Raw genomic sequence first — 18,914 nt, 5'->3', positions numbered from 1 at the left:
TTGGATATTCTTGAGGCCAGAAGAGTCGAGCACGAGCATACGAAGTCAGCCAACGCGTTATGTCGAACCTCCTGGACAATCTATGCTCCTACGCGACATAGGTGGTTGGCGATGTTTGAGCTCCGCAAGTTTCACTATTAATATTATTGTACCGGCGAAGCGAGTGGAAGCGCAGGAATTTACTTAGCTGCGTTTTGGGGCGATGATATCGATTAGCGGCTGTAGCTGATGGGGGTTCGTTCAAAACGCGGAAGGTTTGTTTATTTCTTGTGGTCAGCACGAAAACCAGTGCACGGGCTAAAGTGAACATATCACACGTCGGAACGCTTGAACCGCTGAAGTTGTGGCGCGTCACATTCATGCTGCCGCACATTATTTTGTAAGGACTTTCACTCCACACCGTCCTTATGTTCACGGCAGAAACGCTGCCTGCTACGTACAGCAATCACAAGGACCGTAACCCCTAGTTAGAGTGCTATGTTTCGTGTGTAGTTAATAGGAATATTTATTCGTTTACAAACGGAATAAAAGTTCACCGTCACACCTAACGCCACCGTATTTGTTGCTGGAAGTCATTCCACGTTAACCACGAGCTCAAATTCTTCAACATGGTCGTGGATAGCGTGAGAATTCTCTTCTAAATCAAGTATTATTCTTTGTCGCGCTTAATCAGCGGTCCTAATTGCGCTCCGCCAGCGTTATCACCGGAATCGGTTGTACATGAAGAGTGAATCGGCTAAAAATATGCGCCGTGTAACGTGAGGGTGTACAACGTTTTTCTTTTCTCGCCATCCAAAGTTTCACGTTTGCACTGTAACAAAGCAAATTAGTCTCGCCTGCAGAAGAAAATAATGCTGGCCTGCCTCCTTATGGTTATATTATCGCTTCAGAGCAGTAAAAAATGCCTGCATTTTTTTTTACCTTGGTGGCTTACTATCGTGCAGTAGAACCATCATTCGCTAACTCTGTCACCGACAGCAGGAAATATCGTTCCCCCTTTTTAGCGCAATATATTTGCCCTAAAGTTGCCTCTAGTGGTGAAATATAACAACCACTTTAAAGTTTTCTGTGTGGCTGTTTTTGGACCTGATTAGCATACTTTTTTTCCCTTTATTTCTATCTTCATCATCATCGCAGGCATGTTTCTGAATTTGTCATTAAAGCGAAGCTTTCTTTGCCTCTTCGGTTTTTCCCCTACTGCTGTTGCTTTTGTCGCTGTCTTGCTCGCCGCATTGGGGGAGCGGAGGTTAACAGGGGGGCGGCATGGAGCATGTACGTACATGGCAGGATCGCTGCAGAGGGGAAGGACCATGCGAGAAACTCCTTTGGACCTTTCCATCGCGTCCCGTAATAACCTTTAGAGCTTCCTCAGCGTCGCCACAATACTCCCTAGACTGCTGTAATTCTCCGTGAGCACTGCGCCGGTTAAACGCCGCTCGCGGACGCGGGGCTCCGCAAGGACTCTCTTCACATGTGCAACGAGATTTGAAAGCCCTATCAGCTCTGCAGTAGCGTCTATCCCCCGCCCCACGCCAAAACTCTCCAGGCATTTGTCTTCCACCCTTCGCATGCCGGAGACCCTGACCACCGAGCCGCGGGCCCGTCTAGAGGGCCTGCGGCTCGCTGGTCAGGCACGGTCTGCCCATCGCGACGTGGGAGCAGCCCACGCTAGTAATGTGGTGTCGAAGTCGCTCCTCAGGACATGAATAAAGTTCACTGCCTGCCTGCCTGCCCCCGCAAAAGCATTTCAGAAGCTGCATGGCTTACCTTTGTACTAACGCTCCACGGTACAGAATGGCAGATAGGAGGGAGGGAGAAAAGGTGTAGAACGCGTAAAACCGACGCAGTCACGAGACTAGTGAATGAGAGTATTACCACTTTTCGCTCCTTGCAGCTCTTACACATGGTACGAGCGCGGGTTAGTGAGAGTGCGATGTAAAAACGCAAGGATGCGCTACTACTAGACACGGCAGCAGTGGCGCAGAGGCTGAATAAATTTAAATTCAAGGTGCGATACACTTACGTTTCTGCTATTTCTGAAAAATAAGACAAAGTGCAAATTTGTCACGTGGACAACTGACAGAGAGTGCGCAACCGCAAAGCCGTATTAAAGCGCCGTAATTTCTAGGCGACACTACGGAAGCGGCCGCAGGTCAAATCAACACTTCGGTGCTCGCCGCGGTAGCTTTGCGGCTATAGCGATGCTCGAGGTGGAGGGTTCGATCCCGACCGTGATAGCCGCATTTCGACGGGGACGAAATCCAAAAACGCTCGTGTCTTAGATTTAGGTGCACGTTAAATGAACCCCAGGTGATGAATATCAATCTGTAGTCCCCCGTTACGGTGTGCCCGACTGTGGTTTTGGCATGTGAAACACCATAACTAAAGTATGATACTTCTGCCCAAATGCGATGTGCCATGTGAGGCAATGACAATGTTCAACCTTCTCAGAGGTTAGAAAGTATGGCGCACGACAACGCCTCATGCAAACACCTCCCCCTGTGTGTGTTCTGTGTACTACGCAGACAAACAGCAGTGCTTCACGCAAGGTAACGTTTAACACCAACTCACCGCTCTCGTTTTGCACTAAAACGCCGAAGCACTTAAACATTACCTGTAAACATCGCCGTGAATTATCGTCAGTCAACGCAAAAATAACACAAATATTCGCTTACATTGATTCGCGCACTGCATAGAGTCCGTATAACTGGTCTTCATTTTCCACTATTCTTTTTTTTATTCCTTGCGTTTTTGAGGCCGCTGAAACAAGTAATGGAGGTATTTATGAGCGAATGTTTTCCATATACATGCTTTAGATTATCGCGAAGACATATTGAGGACATCAGAGTACTCTATTCATTGTATTTGCAATTACTATAGTGAACAGTCACGTATTGCTCGTTTATTAGCCTCCTGCGGACATTAAAGTACTCTGTATAGTAGAAACTTATAGTGTCTGAGACTTTTAAAGACGCATGTGTTTTCTGAGAACTCCTGAAGTTAACAATGTTAATGCCTGAAAGGTGATGCTGGTACAAATGGTACAGTTGTCCTACGCATACTGGACAATATGCATCCCCCTTATTACTCTCACGCAAAATGCTTGTCCGGTTTTAGATACAGCTTTTCTTTTTTTGAAGAGAACTTAATAAAGAAGACATTCGTACGTATCTGTGCTTTTGTGGTGTGCACCCGTGGTTCAACGACGTTGATTCCAGAGCATCATATTGTACGTACGGAAACCTATAAGTGCTTTTAATATAAGGCTGTGTTGTGCGCTTCTTTCTTCTTCATTGGGGGGAGGGGTAGAGGGACGATTTGCGTTCGCATCTCATTAAAGTGTTTTAATTACTTACCAGAAGTGGAGCATAGCCCTTGGTTTTCTATAAAATGGTAAAGAATGAAGAATGTTTAATTGTTCAGGTTTAGAGTCCGATGTGAAAAGCTAAGATAGGGGAAGTCGTAGTGGAAATCTTCGGAATGATTGTGTCCACCTGTGGTTTTTAAACAAGCAGATGCGTATACGCTGAGAATGTGCGTGCCTGGCTTCAGGCTTTAATAATGGGTATCTGCTAGTTTATGCTGTGCAGAGGAACACCATGACCACTGGTTCACTGCTGAAGCAAGGGAACAATTGAGCAGTGCTACCTAACTTTGAGAAATCCCTGGGTAGTTGTCATCGTAACATGCGGTCTTTTTAACCTTCGCTTCAGAATCAAGAAATTAATTTTAACTATTGGTCATCTAATTTCACATGTGACATTGTCACCGTGTGCAGAGACTGCTCGTGGTTTGGAGAGCTTGAAATATGTTCTCGCTTTCGTATTTCTAAGCAATTGCTCCATGCAGCGTGCCAATGTTGAACGGAAAACGTAGCAGGTTTACCACTCTTGTAGGTACAACAACCAGTGGATGGTTGTCGACTACAAGCTCTTCAAGCCTGGAACTACTATTGTCAACGACACGCTGTGGATCCTCGAACAAATGCCGTAAGCACACGTCCTTCTCATCTCTCGTGCAACTTGATATAGCACTTTTCTTTTTCATTGCAGTGGAATAATGCGTCAAAAGGACGTCAGTGACATTCTTCGAAAAAAGTCGTATTGGCCCAGCTACAATGTCGCGTGAGTACTCGTTTCATTTTGTACCTTCTGCAGACATTATTCTCAAATGAAATGGCACTTACTTTCACATGTTTTTCACGTTCCAGTCTCGTACTTTGCGAAAAAATATTGCGCCAATACATATGATTGTTCATGGGGGACGAAGTTGTATTTCGCACTTGCTCGCCTTTCACCATATCATTGCTAAGAATCTGTGTGCGGGTGCTATGTTTTCATCAACACAAACCTCCACCGTGGTTCCTTTAGCCACAAAGGCTAACGGGCCCAACCACGCCGGGCCCGAATATTCTCGGTACCCATCAAGTCTAGGCAATAGGGCGTTGGGCCATGCTCGTGTGGGCTGTGCATGGCAGTTTAGGATTCCGGCCGGACCCGCGCCCGGAAAAGACGACTCCTGCGGTGACCTAATTTGTGCTCTCTTGTCTGTTATCTTACTTGCACGGGGCAAGTGTCCATGCGGAGACTTCTGGCTGTCCGCCCATACAGCACCGTCACTTGTGCCTGAAACCGAGCACCTGTTGGCTCCGTGAATTAACAGTCGAAAGTGATCACGCCCGCGTCGGGCGTCTTCACCGGACGTTTATCGTCCGGTGTGTCTGTGTACGGGGATAAAGTCTGCAGAAGAGAGAATGTTTAAGTATGCGGCAATACGGAGGTCTCAGAATGAGAACTATGTGCGCTTGCTCGTGCACCGTCAGTTCCACGAGTGACGTGCACAGCTTCAACTGAGAAGCGCAGTGAAGGCGAAAGACGCGCAGGAAGAAAACAACAAACCGTTTGCCCTATTTGTCTGTTTTTCCTATCCAGCACGCGGCTCATATTTAATAACTACTGTTACGAACTTGCGCAAATGTTGCTCCCCTAAGCCACTTGTTTGCCTCTTGCTTGCAGCCGTCCTGCACATAGCTAGTTAACTGCTATACTGTGTCGGGTGACAATCCGTTAACAAAATACTAGCAAGTTTGGGAAAGCTTGTACTGGACGCCGGTAGTCAGCATTGTATGATTTCGTGCTGTAGTACCGAAGCAGACATTTAATTATTTAGTGGATACGCCCAACGAATTGTCGAAGCCTTTTTTCCCTCTCTGAGAAACGTGTTTTACCGGAATACCAACTGAAATTATTTATATTGTCGTGTTTCATACTTAAAGAATGACAGGAGAAAAAAGCTGCACTGAAGCAGTCTGACTAGCCCTTACCATAACTTAACAAGTGCTAGGTAATTATACTAAACAAAGGAAATATGTATACAGGAATAACGTAGGAGTCAGCGAAAACAGCAGCAGTATAACGCGACCGAATACACGAAAATAACTACAAAGAGTTAGCTGAAATGTAGGTAATTCTACGGTAAAAATAAAAAATAGAAATAATGGTGCATAAATTCCAATAACCAACGTTATATTGTGAGACATTTTCTTTGCAATAAAAATGACGTACACTTGTGTGAAAGTTGGCCCATTCACAAGGACACAGTGATCGAGTATTAGTATTCGGCTCGCATATAAATAAACGCAAATTGTAACTACGTACGACCAGTGTCTTCTGCCGTCCTCGACTGCGCTTCCCTTCTCTTGGTACCCATTTTGTAACCATAAGGGTCCAACGGTTATCTAAACTGCACATTACATGAGCTGCGCAGCTATACTTTTTCTCTTAATGTTAATTAGAATATCAGCTCTATCCGTTTGCTCTCTGATCCAAATTGTTTTCTTTGTGTCTCATAACGTTACGCCTAATATTCTTCGTTCCATCGCTCTTTGCGCGGTCCTTAACTTGTTCTCAAATTTCTTTGTCACTCTCCAAGGCTCTACCACATATGTCGGCATCGGTAAAGTTCACTGATTGTGCACATTCCTTTTCAGTGATAATGGTAAGCTTCCAGTCAGGAGCTGACAATGTCTACGTATGCGAGCCAACCCATTTTTATTCTTCTGTAAATTTGCTTCTCATGGGGGGGGGGGGATCAGGGTTCCGTGTGATTAATTGACCTAAGTAAACGTACTCCTCATAGACTCTATAAGCTGACTGGCGATCCCGAACTGTTGTTCCCTTGCTCGGCTATTCATCATTATCTTTGTCTTCTGCATATTCATATTCAACCTCACTCTTGCACTCTCTCTGTTTAAGTCGTCAATCATTCGTTGTAACTCGTCTGCATTGTTGCTGAATAGAACAATGTCATCGGCAAACGGAAGGTTGCTGACATATTCGCCGTCGATCCTTACTCCTAAGCCTTTCCAGTTCAATAGCTTGAATACTTCTTCCAAGCACTCAGTGAGTAGCATTGGAGAGATTTTGTCTCCTTCTCTGACCACTTTCTTGACAGGTATCTTCTTACTTTTCTTGTGCAGAATTAAGGTAGCTGTGGAATCTCTGTAGATATTTTCCAAGATATTTACGTAGGTGGTCTGTAGTCCTTGATTACGTAATGCCTCTATGACTGCCGGTATCTCCACTGAATCAAATGCCTTTTCGTAATCTAGGAAAGCCATATACAGAGGCTGATTGCATTCGCGGATTTCTTGATTACCTGATCAATGACACATATGTGATCCTTTGTAGAGTAAGTTAGGAAATTTGCGGGCGCTATTTGATATCGCTTGGCGCAGGACAGCGGTAATTAGGGATCGCAGGGAGAGGCTTTCGTCATGCATTGGACATAAAATTGGCTGATGATGATGATGATGGTGATAACCAGTGTGATTTTGATTTGTTGTGTTTTTTGCAGCTACTTCGAAGACATATTTGTGATAAGCGGTCAAACAGAGCTTGTGGAAGAGTATGGAGATTACTACAGCTACGACAAGGCACCGAGGGCAAACATATTCAGGCGATACCACACGAACGTCACTGACGTGGAATCCATGACGGCTCTGATGAGGTAATATGACACGTTCTAGCCACTTTCTCTTACCAATGGCGAGGAACAGACGATACATAAGCCAACAGTACTGTCGTGAATACAGGTGACGTACATAGTGAAATTAAAGCACCGCGTTCCAACACTGAAAACATTGAGCACCTTACAGTGAATTTCGACAGGTTGACCGGCCCCCCGTTTTCTTGCTCGGTGTCAGAAAAATAAAATTGCACTGGTTGATCAAAAAGCAAGTTTGCGTTTTGCTCTGGTAGATTCGGATCAACTCGCACCGCGACGGAGCGCTCACCGTTGATCCGCCTAGGAGCGACGGATTTCAGCTGAAGCCCTATGACGCGTCCCCGTCACTTCCGGTTTAGCCGGGTGACTCGGCGGTTTTCTGCTGAAGCCCGAAGTGAAAACGCTATATGGCGGACGGATGCGGGGCCCAACTTTCGCTGCGCTCTCTGCCAAAGCATATTTATTTTTCTCTGGGCGATCTGAATTGGGTCAGCCCGTTGCTTTTTCGCAGATTCTGCACACCGCTCTAGATTGGCCAGTGGAATTGACCATTATATTTCGTGTGCTTTAGGGAAGATGCAGTGGAAGTGAGAAACTCAAAAGCGGCTTAGATGAGGGCGTGATAGTGATTGCCTTCTTCATTAACGCATCATCCGTAGCGATGAACGTACGGGTCATGCGGTAATCGCTCATAAAGTGAATAAATAAATTTCACCAAATACTTGTTACTTCACGACGTTAGACGCATGTTGTAAAGCCGGATTCTCGGACAGTCATGCAACATATCTATCTGCATGAATTGAATGCACACGACCGATTTGCGTTTAACTCCGTCGCGGTCACGGGTGACGCCAACGCTGTTCGTTGACTTCTCTGTTAGCAGCTTCTAAGCACGTGCCCGGGGCATGGAGATGTCGAAGGGGGGCAGCGCCTTCCTGCGCTTTTGGTCCCTGCTATCGCGCCAGAACGTTCTGGCCGGTATGTTTGCCCAACATTTCCTCTGGTCCCCAAAGCAGTGAAATGAAATTAAATAAAAACGGGGAAACCCGTGCCTATTAAGAAGCAGTAACGGGTTTAAATCCGATGAAAACGAAAAAATGAGGGGTTGCAAAAAACTCAAAGTGCATAACTTAAGATAAAAGCCATTGGGAAAAGAAAACGTAGGCATCGTAACTCCTCATGTCCTAAGGGTCGGTCAGCGAGGGCACTAGGGCCTCGTGGAGAGCGTTTAATGAGAAAGAAGCAGGATGCTAGTGTGAATGATATGAGCAATTGTCAGGTCGGAAGTGCCCGTAAAGAAGATGTAGACGGCAGGCTTGATTCAGCATCAGGAACTCCTGGCCCACGATTCTGGCAACAGAACCCGCAGGCGAGGGTAAACAAGCGAGCATAAAACAAAGAACATGAGAGAAAATTAATAGGTAAAGAGAAAGGAAAGAGAGAGAAAGAGAAAAAAGGAAAAACAGTATTCCATCTGCGGAATGTGGCTATATGGAAACGTGCTCCAGCAGTGGTCAGGGGTATGCTGATGTGGGCCAGGCATGTTGGGCTCGCCCGCTACTGGGGCTCAGACTTGAGACATGGGGCACACGCGGACGCCAGCAACATGGCCCCACGCTCTGGACGGCGTCTCCTTAGCATACACGGCAAGCAGGAGTCAACGCTGGCCACGAATGACCCAGCCGGTCATTCGTGGCAGCTCAATGATTTACGAGTGTTCACTTACATTTTTTTAGGGCTGCTGCCTTCTTTGTGAACACGTGGTTACTGCCAAGTTCTTTTCGAACTAGTCCTGGTGCATTTTTGGCTACTTCATACAGCCTACATACTTCATGCCATATTGCACAACGTTTTGCGCCACCCAACCACGGACCACCGCTGTTTACGGGAGCATTTGCGATAAATATTTTGGCTCATTGTTGTTTCAGTCATGAGTTGGACGGTGTGATAGCTGCTCTAATCAAACGGGTGAAGTGGCAGACAGTTTTGCCACTGATTCAAGGGAGATGATGACCAGTAAAAAACACAATTGTTGTCTCTGGGTTCTTGTACTTTCACGCGTAAACGTAGATAGTATTGTCGCGAATAGGTATACGCATTGCCACCGTAACTCACCAACATTTATGTCACATCGCTACGCCCATCAGTTAGTCTAGCATTGCCGTGCATGTTTGAACTAGGTGCTTGTTACGGAACAATCTGCACAGCTCAACAACTCAGTCGCTGAAAACAACCAAGAAAACATTTTAGCGTCCTTTTCGGTTTATAAAAGGGTGCTATGTTTGCCCATTAACACCTTCCCGCTTAAAGGGCAAGACCATTTGTTTATTGTGAGAAATAAAGTATTCTTGACGATTTTCGCGCCGAGTAAACGGGATATTTGTTGGGGAAGGACCCAAATACATTATGAAATAATCCCTAGCAGCTATCGCTGCCGAACTCCAGAGTTAACTATTTTGATGCTCACCAGGTAGCCAGAATTAAGACACAGTTTAAAAATGAGGTTTCCTTTATCGCAGATTTGGTTTGAGCAGTCGAGAAGAATAAAATGCCCTATAGCCACAAAAATAGGAGCCGTAGCCATGGTACACGATGGTACAAAGCAGCACTTTTAACGGCGTACAATATCTTATAATGCACCTCGATGGGTGGCCACTTCACTATGGGTTACTATGGTGAGGTGAAGTATCTCGAGAAGCAGTCCTGGGATTCTGTGTCAGAAATAGTACCACAAAAACCGTTGGAGTTTTATGCCAGGGTGTCGAACCGAACCTTAATCCGAACCGAAAGGTGTACTTGAACCGCAATCGTAGCCGGAAGTGAACCCGAACCCGAACCGATATTCTTAGAACCTGCCTACACCGGAACTGAACCTGAACCGCAAAAACTAATAAAGGTTACCGGTTAGGCACGACACGGTTCAAGCATATAGGGGCGCCATAACGTAAAGATATTTCAAACTTTTCCAATTGTGCAATCAGCTCTCTGGGATTGGTAAAAAATTGTCGGACCACCCACAATTCGCCTTCACCTGCCTGTTACGCGACGTCACTAAAACCGCGATAGCTTCCCGTATATTATGTGTACACACTGATTATGTATTAATAGCCCGAACAAGAAAATAATTATTTTTTACTCGGAGCCTTTTCGGCATTAGCCTGTAGCTATTAGTCAAAAGTTTTCGGGCTGCGCCCGCTTCGCCTGTCACGCGACGCCACAAAACCGCGAAAACTCACCCCGCCAAAGTGGCGTGTACGCGTGAAAAATTCATTAATGTGCCGAACGAAACTGAATTTTCTCATGAATAGCCAGAGCCTTCCGAAAGGAACAAAAGATGACTGCTTGCCGATCGCTCAGCCACAAACTATTGGCACCTGCTGGAGGGCATAGATTTATTTGCATATAATATTTTTTTTGCGTGGGAGTATAACGTTATCGAGCCCTTTCGGCACGTATGCGACATCGCCACGCCAACTTTTCATTGCTGAGGATCCGTTTTAGCGGCATTCTTAACCTTCCGTTGCACGCCGCTGTGATTTTCGACCAACCACCGCAAGCTAACGGGAAGCCGACCACTTGCAGACGCCAGCACCACCCTCCTGATCCGGTTGTCTATATTCGCTGCGTTGCCTCGCCCTATCGACACTTAGCGTGCCCATCGCGTCTTTTCAGCGAATTAGATAAGAAAAACCGCTCAATGTAGGTAATCTTATTCATTTTGAAAGTAAACAAAAGTGACGTCTTATGACCGAGGAGAGCGTTTAATTGGGCTGTTCAGACAAAGCTGAGGGTCACCGCCCGATGGTTGCGTCGGCCGTTACGGAAATTTGACGTCAGGAGATTGGAATAGTTTTAACGCTATCGGGCGCAGGATGCAAATAGATGCTAATAATAGGCGATTCTTCGAAGGAATCATTCTTCAGTCGGCGCACCCGTCCAGGATGTCATTACGGGTCACGAGTTGCGTTATGAGCGAGGAAGGGGTAGGCGATAACTATGTACTGTATGGTATGTCCTGTATCTGCGACAGGTACACGGCTACTTCGGCAGAGACGATTGCACTTCGGGACTGGGCCACGCCAGCTGCGTTCTGTGGGGCAATGCAGAACCATTGTTTGTGCTGAAGCTCCCGCTTCGACCGTTATGCCAACTCGCTGCTATTACTAGATGGATTCTCAAACGCGCAGGCCAGGGCGCACAAAGAGCAAGAAATGTGGTGAGATCAAGGATGAAAAGTGGGAAAACCAACCTGTTCATCTGCTCGGCCTCCTGTAATAATAACAATGTGGTCGCTAATAGATGTCGTCATGCATCTTCTCAGTGCACGATGGAGACAGCTGCAAAGGACACAAGAATGTCATGGTTCAACGCACGATTGGCGTCTTTAAGCAGAGTAGAACGCGCTCTTCGATTTCCAAACGGGAATTCCGGGTCACAATATGTGTGTTATTCGAACCATTTTGTCCGCATTCAATCTGTGCAAGGCTCTGCGCCACATGTAAATGCGCAAAGAAGATCGCCGCGGCGTCTAGCACAAACTGCTCTCGTTCATGGTGGCGAAGCATCAATGCCCTCATCTGGTTTTATTTACAACATAACTGTAAACTAAGGACCAATCCACTTGCTGGCTTCTTTCTTTGCTGCATACTTGAAGTTTGGAGTTGCACTTTTTGTAATGCAATGTGATTACGCCCAGCGTCACGTGCCGCAGTTTATGCTCGCCACCAGTCCAGTATTAATGACTCGAAACGCCCCAAAAACAATTGGCTACGCCAGCTATTGTCAAGGCGTGAAACCTAAGCCCACCCTATGCTTACACAGGCGTTCTCACTAATTAGCGCTGTATATGAACATAAAGATGTCTCCGTATCTGTGCACTCTATTCGTAAAGTGCACGATGCACAGAAAGACGTCATTACAAATTCTGTCAAGGGGTGCTTGGGCCGCTTTCCGATAGCTCATGTTCAAAAACACCATTGCTAAAATCGTGGCTATGGCAGCAACACAAAGGGTTTATCCAAGCAGCGTGCATCACGCTTCGAACGAGTATACAAAAATAAAAAAAATAAAGGGAAATAACACAGCACTGAACCATAGCATAGCTGTATAACTGACATGTACGACTCCTGAAGTGCCACGGCTTCCCTGTATCCTCTCATATCGCCGCGAGCACAAAGAGTTGGAAATGTAGAGATGGCTAATGCGCACTTTTGTGCCCGTGCTTGATCGGCAAACGATGCGCTGAAAGTGCCTTTTCTCCTATGCTGTGGTGGTGGTGCTTGCGGCAATGAACATGTATCTCGTCATTCAAGGCATGCGCAGAGGGGCCGTGTCGCAAAAAAAGAAAACGAATATCATGCACATTCAATGCAATGTTGTAACCTTAATGAGGTGAAGGTCGCTTGAGCTAGCGACATGGAAGCAGTTGCGGATAGCGTAGCCGTTAGCTGTTTGCCTCACAAAGGAATAATGTCGATGACAGGTGTATGCACAATTAAAGAAGTACGATGTAAGGCCTGACGCACCGTCAATTGTGCACCGTCAGAGCGTACGGTCTTAAGCGTCTGCTTTGCATCTCTACGTACACAAAATAGTTTATTGATTCATTGAGTCATTCATGTAGTTAGTTTTTTATTCATATCTAAATACGTTGGAACGACCTTTCTAGGGGATCGGCCAAGAATGGGCACATATTTAGCGGCGCATACCAGGTTGTGCGTACCTAGTGAATAGAACTGGCAGCAGCCAGCAGCAGGTTTATTTGGACACGTGCTCAGCGGAAAAAGTTGTCCATGTATATTCACAATGTATCCCGCGAAAAAATGGTGACGAACGCCCCACCACGAAGAAGAGAAAAAGCTTCGCTTTAAAAACAAGCGCGAACAAACGTTGTACTGAGGCAAAGGTTGAGCTCTTTCTTCACGCAGAACTCTCAGCTGCGGGTGTCGTTGTCACGGTATTCAAAGTGCACTGCGCACTGCGGCACAACCACTGTGGGGGCTCAGTTTTTACGAGGTTGCGGTTTATCACGTAGTCGCGGAATCAATTCCCGGCTGTATCAACCATGTGTCAGACTAAGATGATGGTCTCAGGATCCCCGGTGAGAAGTTATCCGGTACCAATTACTGCGGCTTCCTCCAAAGCACCGTTATTGTTCAAAGAATTGAACTCCATTACGAGTAAGTCATGAAACTAAAGGCGAGAATTAGCAATATTTCTTTTAGCATGAACTTGGTCATGGTGAAGGCTGTCGTCTCACAATCAAACACTGATACCCACTTAGCATGCAGTGCTTGTACGTGTGTGTGGCCATGGAGTGTATCACATATCTCGCTGACCGCCTGGAGTAGTACGTTATGCCATCACCCAGGCAAATATTTCCAGTTTCCTATTGAAGTAAGCAACTTTCTATGGAGTGAAAGGCAAGACCTGTCGAGGTCATTTTGTCAGCGTTGTGCAGTCTGAGTTTTTTGTCATAGTGATGTGCGCGTGCTCCTTTGCAAGACGCTCTTGTTTGTTTTTGTTCCTGAAGGTACAATGACTACACCCACGACCCGTTCTCCCAGTGCAACTGCACTCCGCCGTACAACCCAGTGTACGCCATATCGTCCCGCTACGACCTGCTGGACCCGCATGGGAAGTACGACGTTCCAAAAATGTACCCACGGCCAGTCGGTGGCATCGACATGAAGGTATGCGATGACCTGCCGAGTACATTTAAAGGGACTGACATTTCCATCAACGTGAGACGTTGATGGAAATGAAATTACCCTGGTTTATAATGATAGAATGCAGCACGCTGTTCGGGATTTAGGTAGGAAATATAATTTTAAATTCGCAAAGAAAGTCAGAAAAACCAGTATGTGGCGAGGCCTGACGGTGAAACCTTGATACTTCAAAATGAAGTCAAGCGATCACTGTACGTAAGTCAACTGTCATTAATTCCAGTATAGTTATTGCTTAAAATTGGAGTTCGTATATTATTAGACACTTGCACTTTATGTTATTGCGTATTACGAAGAAAAGAACGTCCACGCTAACGAGCGGCGCTCGCGTCGTCCCATACGTATGACGGTGCGCATGCTGTTGTACGCAGGCGAGCATAGCACGAGTTTGCAAGTACCCAGAGTTTTGTGATCTCCCGGTGATACGAGATGCCATCGACGAGATGTGCCCTAAATGGCTGCGTTTTTTACCTTTGTGTCGCCGCATCTGTCACACTGTAGCGATGCCGAGCTCTCCACCAACCGTCGGCAGATTGTCGGTGCCAGTACAGTATGACAGAGGCGCCGACATGAAGGAAAAAAAAAACGCTGTAGCCGACAGTCGGCAGGCCGAAATCGGTGTTGGGTCGGCCTACTGTGAATCAGCATTTACCAATAGGCGTTCCCCAGGCGCGCTGCTTGTGGCGGAGACGGTGGTCTATCGTGCAAGTGGGATGCATCGCCTCCGCTGCCGCTTTCGTCCATCGAAGCATGACCTTCGGGTGTTACTTCGTAAGGATCTAAATTCTCAGCATGCATGCGAGCTCAAATCCTTTGTTCCAGCTCACTCAGGTCTTTGAGAGACGACATCGGAAATAGGCGCACGCTTGGCTACAGCAACACGAACCATGTGTCACGTGTAAAAGCGTCGTCTCGTTTTCGGTGTGCTTGGTTTCGTTTTGACTACTCACATTCCAAAGCAGTTGGACAGGAAACTGCAAAACACGTAGCTATTATCGCAGAAATACCTTAAAACTTTGGAAAACATGAACCGCAGCAACATCGTTTTTACAAAAAAAGAAAAAGCTCCCTCACACCCACTCACACCTACGGCCGCACTTATCGCCTGCCTCCCACTAATGTCGGCCTATAATCGCTATCGCGCTCACTTATCACAGTTTCCAGCATGCTTCCAGTGAACGACTTCATCGTCACTGCAGATCGAAAAATTCTTATTAAAAATGTTCTACAGTGTTTTCCGCGTTACTACTTCATAACGAGACGCTCTGGCCGGTAAGCTTTCGATCGCACTAAAGAAAGTGGGTACCGTGAAAATTGGTTGTCAGTCCCTTTCAGTTCAGTTCAGCTTCAGCTCGTGTTCAGCTCATCTTCTACAATGTGCTCCTCAACTACTGGAGCTCGATAGCTTGTTTTAATATTGGGCGACAAACGCATATGTACAAAATAAGTTGCAAATGCATAACGGCAGCCAAGACGGCGCGGATAGTGACCGTGTTGATGATGAGGATGATGATAATAATAATTATTCTTACAGATTTGGCACGTACCTACGAATAGAGATGAGACAGGCTTTGAAAGTACTGATATTTGTAGGAGCGAAGAATCGATAACTGGCAAAGTTGAAACATCTGAGAAGAAATGCCTATTTGGTACAGAGTACGAACCAGATTATGAGACGATTCTATTTAAGCAAATAAAATAAGCTTCGCTGGACAATTTAGGTTGAAAGAAACTCAGAATTTTAATACAAATTGCAAGAAGACTTGGATCACCATAGTTACTGTTTTGGTAGCTTGAGTGTAATCACTCAGAGAGTTGAACATATCCTTGTGGCTAACACCTTGTTATCCTGCCACTGGGGAGAGCGAAGACCAGAGCACTTAAATCTTTTTTCTAAATTTGCGAGGCGGATCTTGAAGCAACGTTTTTCTTTGTACCACCAATTGGCGACAGAATAAAGACTAGTGGTCGATAGGTTCCAGGCTCCTGGACAAGTTGCAAGACTGATCAACCTCTACATCTTCTTCGTCAGTGTTGGCCTAATTCAAATGTCTTCTGTCTCGTGGCAGTATGTCTCGTGGCAGCGGTGTGTCAGTCAACAATGGACATCCAGCCGCCAGGGTTTGAAAAAAACTTTGCCGTAGCAGTGAAGTTACGTGTGTTTAATGAACGACTACGTGGTCACCGCGCTTTCTTTCTGGCATTCCATACCCTCCCCAAGGGCACTACGGCAGTGAAAGCTATGGGATGTTTTAGAGAACCGCAATAAGGGCTCCTCCATTATTCGTCTTTGATTACAATCGGTGCCATGTCAACTGAATGGCACCTTTCCGGAAGTATCAGTTCAGCAAGATGAACAAGATCCCCGTTTTTTTCAAAAAAAAAAAAAAAACACACAGCCAACTTTCGTCAAGTGTCACATTAGCGAGCTCGTCCCTCGTAGGTGTAACAACGAACATGTTTTACCAGACCTGGCGGTGGCGCGCGTACCACTACGACGCGCCTCATAAATCGATCACGGTTTTGGTGCATAAAAAGACTACAATTTATTTTACTGTACATCATGGGTATCACCCTGCCCGCGTGACGATGCCCATGGAGGCACCGGAAAAGCCGCCAGAAAGGAATGACACTGTTATGCCTTCGTTTTTGGCTTCCTCATGACGCACAGCGCTTCAAATTTCGGCAGAGAAAATATTCTCGGGGTTCTCGAAACGATAATTGCGTTTACTTTAAATCAGTAAAAAATTATGAAAGAAGGTTTAGCGGCCGTCTCAGAGGAAGAGGCATTGCTTTAAGGGTGGGTTTCGAGGCTCAATCAAGAACGGACGATCAATAGAAGCTTAAGTACACTTCTAGAAAAAAAAAATCCAAGTCCCGTGGTTTATGTCGCCGTTTAGTATTTTTCATGTTGCCATTTCCAATTCTAAGAGCAGCTGTCCTTCGAATGCGCTCATACAATGGTTCGGGTGCTTGTTTTGAGCTTGTTCTTTACTGAAACGTACGCTGTTCTGTATGTTGTATGCGTGATTTCAAAGAATGTGTGCACTATTCACTTTGCCGAGTGCCTGCAGCCTCTGCCTTACGGAGGTAGGAGCCATTGCATCTGGGGGCATGAGTCATTCATGAAGATAGTTTTCTGTCGACGTTACGACACAAATAAATCCCGTGATTCCAGCCATAGACCGCTTCGCTGTAAAAGTGAGTGGTTCTGAAAACTCTCATGTAGTACTAAAACGAACAGAACCAAGTTCCTCAATGCACCTCTCAGCAAAATTTAATAGGGCTGTGGCAAGCAATAGTAAAGGTATTCTACGTATGCAGAAGAAGGCCTTAAGGCCCTTGCCTGAGTGATTATTTTTAAAATGAAGCTCATGCTCCGATGTTTTTTGCAAGTAATGAGCTGTCCCGGGCAGTATCGAAGATACATGTATCTTAGATAACATGCAGCTTAGATAATTTTTTTGTATCTTTTATTTGTGCGCTGATACTTCTGGCAAGACATGTATCAGTATCCGCATTTCCGGTACATAAAAGAATATATTGCGTATCTTACGATACATGATACTACTGTCGCAACATTATTGTGCGAAACTATAAGCGTTGGCTGAATTCCGCTTCTCAAGCAGATACTGCTGCCACTAAGCCATCTGAATAAAACTAAAGGCAGCGACATTATATATCCTTGACAGCCTCCTTCCCGCTAGGGCAGGCGGTGTTTGCGCGTCCCTAGCTGTTGTTACAGCAGAATCACGTGAGGGCGCTCGCGCCGTCTCGACAAAAAGAAGCGCCCGAATGTCTGCGCGCACCCGACCTTTTGCTTTCTTGATTTTTTTGTTTTTAATCGCATAGATCCTATGACATTTGCTCGTAACCACCTTATTGTGCTGCGTACGCCAATGCGTGCGGCTTCTTTTGCGCAAATTCTGATGCCGCTGTAGTGTCGTTATCGAAGTTCCTCTCGCATGATGTTTGTTACAAAGTCTGAAGAATGCAAGAATGGGGTTACCTTTATTTTTTTCAGTATTACTTTGCGTTAAGAAGCAAACTGAAGTTCTGTGTTTTTTGTCAGAAAAGTACTATGGAACTGCTAAGTATGCAGTTAAAAGTCCAATGTCGCCATCTTAACTTGGTAGCGAACGCATCGAACGAGAACAAATAAACTGTTTTCAATATATTAATTAAAACTGCGATGAATCTGCGCTTATGCCGTTAAGCAGCTCAGTAAAAGATCTCGGGCTTCAGCGCTTTTTGAATAAGGCGGAATAACAAGCGCTCTTATACGCCGAGATCTGGTTGCTTATCGTTGATCCAAAGCCGGCCCAAACTACCCAGAAGGCGTCCACTACATAGTGAACTTCACCATCCTTATGTTAAATTGGGGCAATAAATCTTATCAATCAGTCCTTAACGTATGTGCATCTTAGCCACAGTGTTCCCTTACTCAAGCCGCATAGATTTATTTTGGGGCACTATACGATACACTAAATACACTATACAATTCTGTACCGCACCGCGATTCCGCACGGCAAGGGGCATGAAAAAAGCAGAGGTAGGTGAGAAAAGGCGATCCACAACACTAGAGAATTTCACTACACATTACACTACAGAATGCAGTATGAACCAACTAGCCTGCAAAAAACCAAAGTTGTATTTGAGCACTCTGACAATATTGTGGGTGCGGTTCATGCCTTGTTTGGATCGCACCGCTGGTACGATCTGTTGGGAACTCGGCGCTCACGCCCGTGGTTGTACCTGGGTCGCAAGCCCCAAGGGTAGCGTTGGCCTGGCGGCCTGGGGTACAACTGGAAGCATCCGAAGGTCCCGGCAAAGCATGAGTCGACTGGTAACAACAAAACAACTTGTTTATTTTAACATCGCAAAGAGTTGGCGGTCAGGTTTGACCGAAGTAGAGAGACGGGAGAGCACTTTACTCAACAGAAGAAATCGGAGCCCTCCTTTTGGCGTCCGGGGGCAGCTGTTTTTATACTCTCGCAGTTGAGGGCAAGAAGGAACCCCTCAATAGACGAGCACGTGAATGTACAATGGGCTAATGGTGACGCACACTGTCGTAGCGCTGCCGGTCGGGCACAATGACTGGAAGGGGAGGATGACCCCTGCTGTCGTATCGCCTGGTTCAGGCACAATGACTGGAAGGAGAGGGTGACCCTTTTCGGTCGCATC

The 18,914-nt window shown here is 46.0% G+C and overlaps 1 protein-coding gene across 1 annotated transcript in view; it reads left to right on the top strand.

Moving 5' to 3' along the window:
* Nucleotides 1-18,914, top strand: part of LOC142592565 (putative phospholipase B-like 2) — an 88,229-nt gene that overhangs the window by 61,657 nt on the left and 7,658 nt on the right. Inside the window, exons 8-11 of the mRNA XM_075704083.1 lie at nt 3,897-3,989; nt 4,053-4,124; nt 6,856-7,008; nt 13,538-13,697. Of these exons, the coding sequence (XP_075560198.1) occupies nt 3,897-3,989; nt 4,053-4,124; nt 6,856-7,008; nt 13,538-13,697 (478 nt within the window). The remainder of the gene's footprint in view (nt 1-3,896; nt 3,990-4,052; nt 4,125-6,855; nt 7,009-13,537; nt 13,698-18,914) is intronic.

Source organism: Dermacentor variabilis, chromosome 9 (genome assembly GCF_050947875.1).
Source record: "Dermacentor variabilis isolate Ectoservices chromosome 9, ASM5094787v1, whole genome shotgun sequence".
NCBI classification, from domain to species: Eukaryota; Metazoa; Arthropoda; class Arachnida; order Ixodida; family Ixodidae; genus Dermacentor; species Dermacentor variabilis.
The sequence above is the reverse complement of the archived record's forward strand: the minus strand, read 5'-3'. Positions and strand labels throughout refer to the sequence as shown.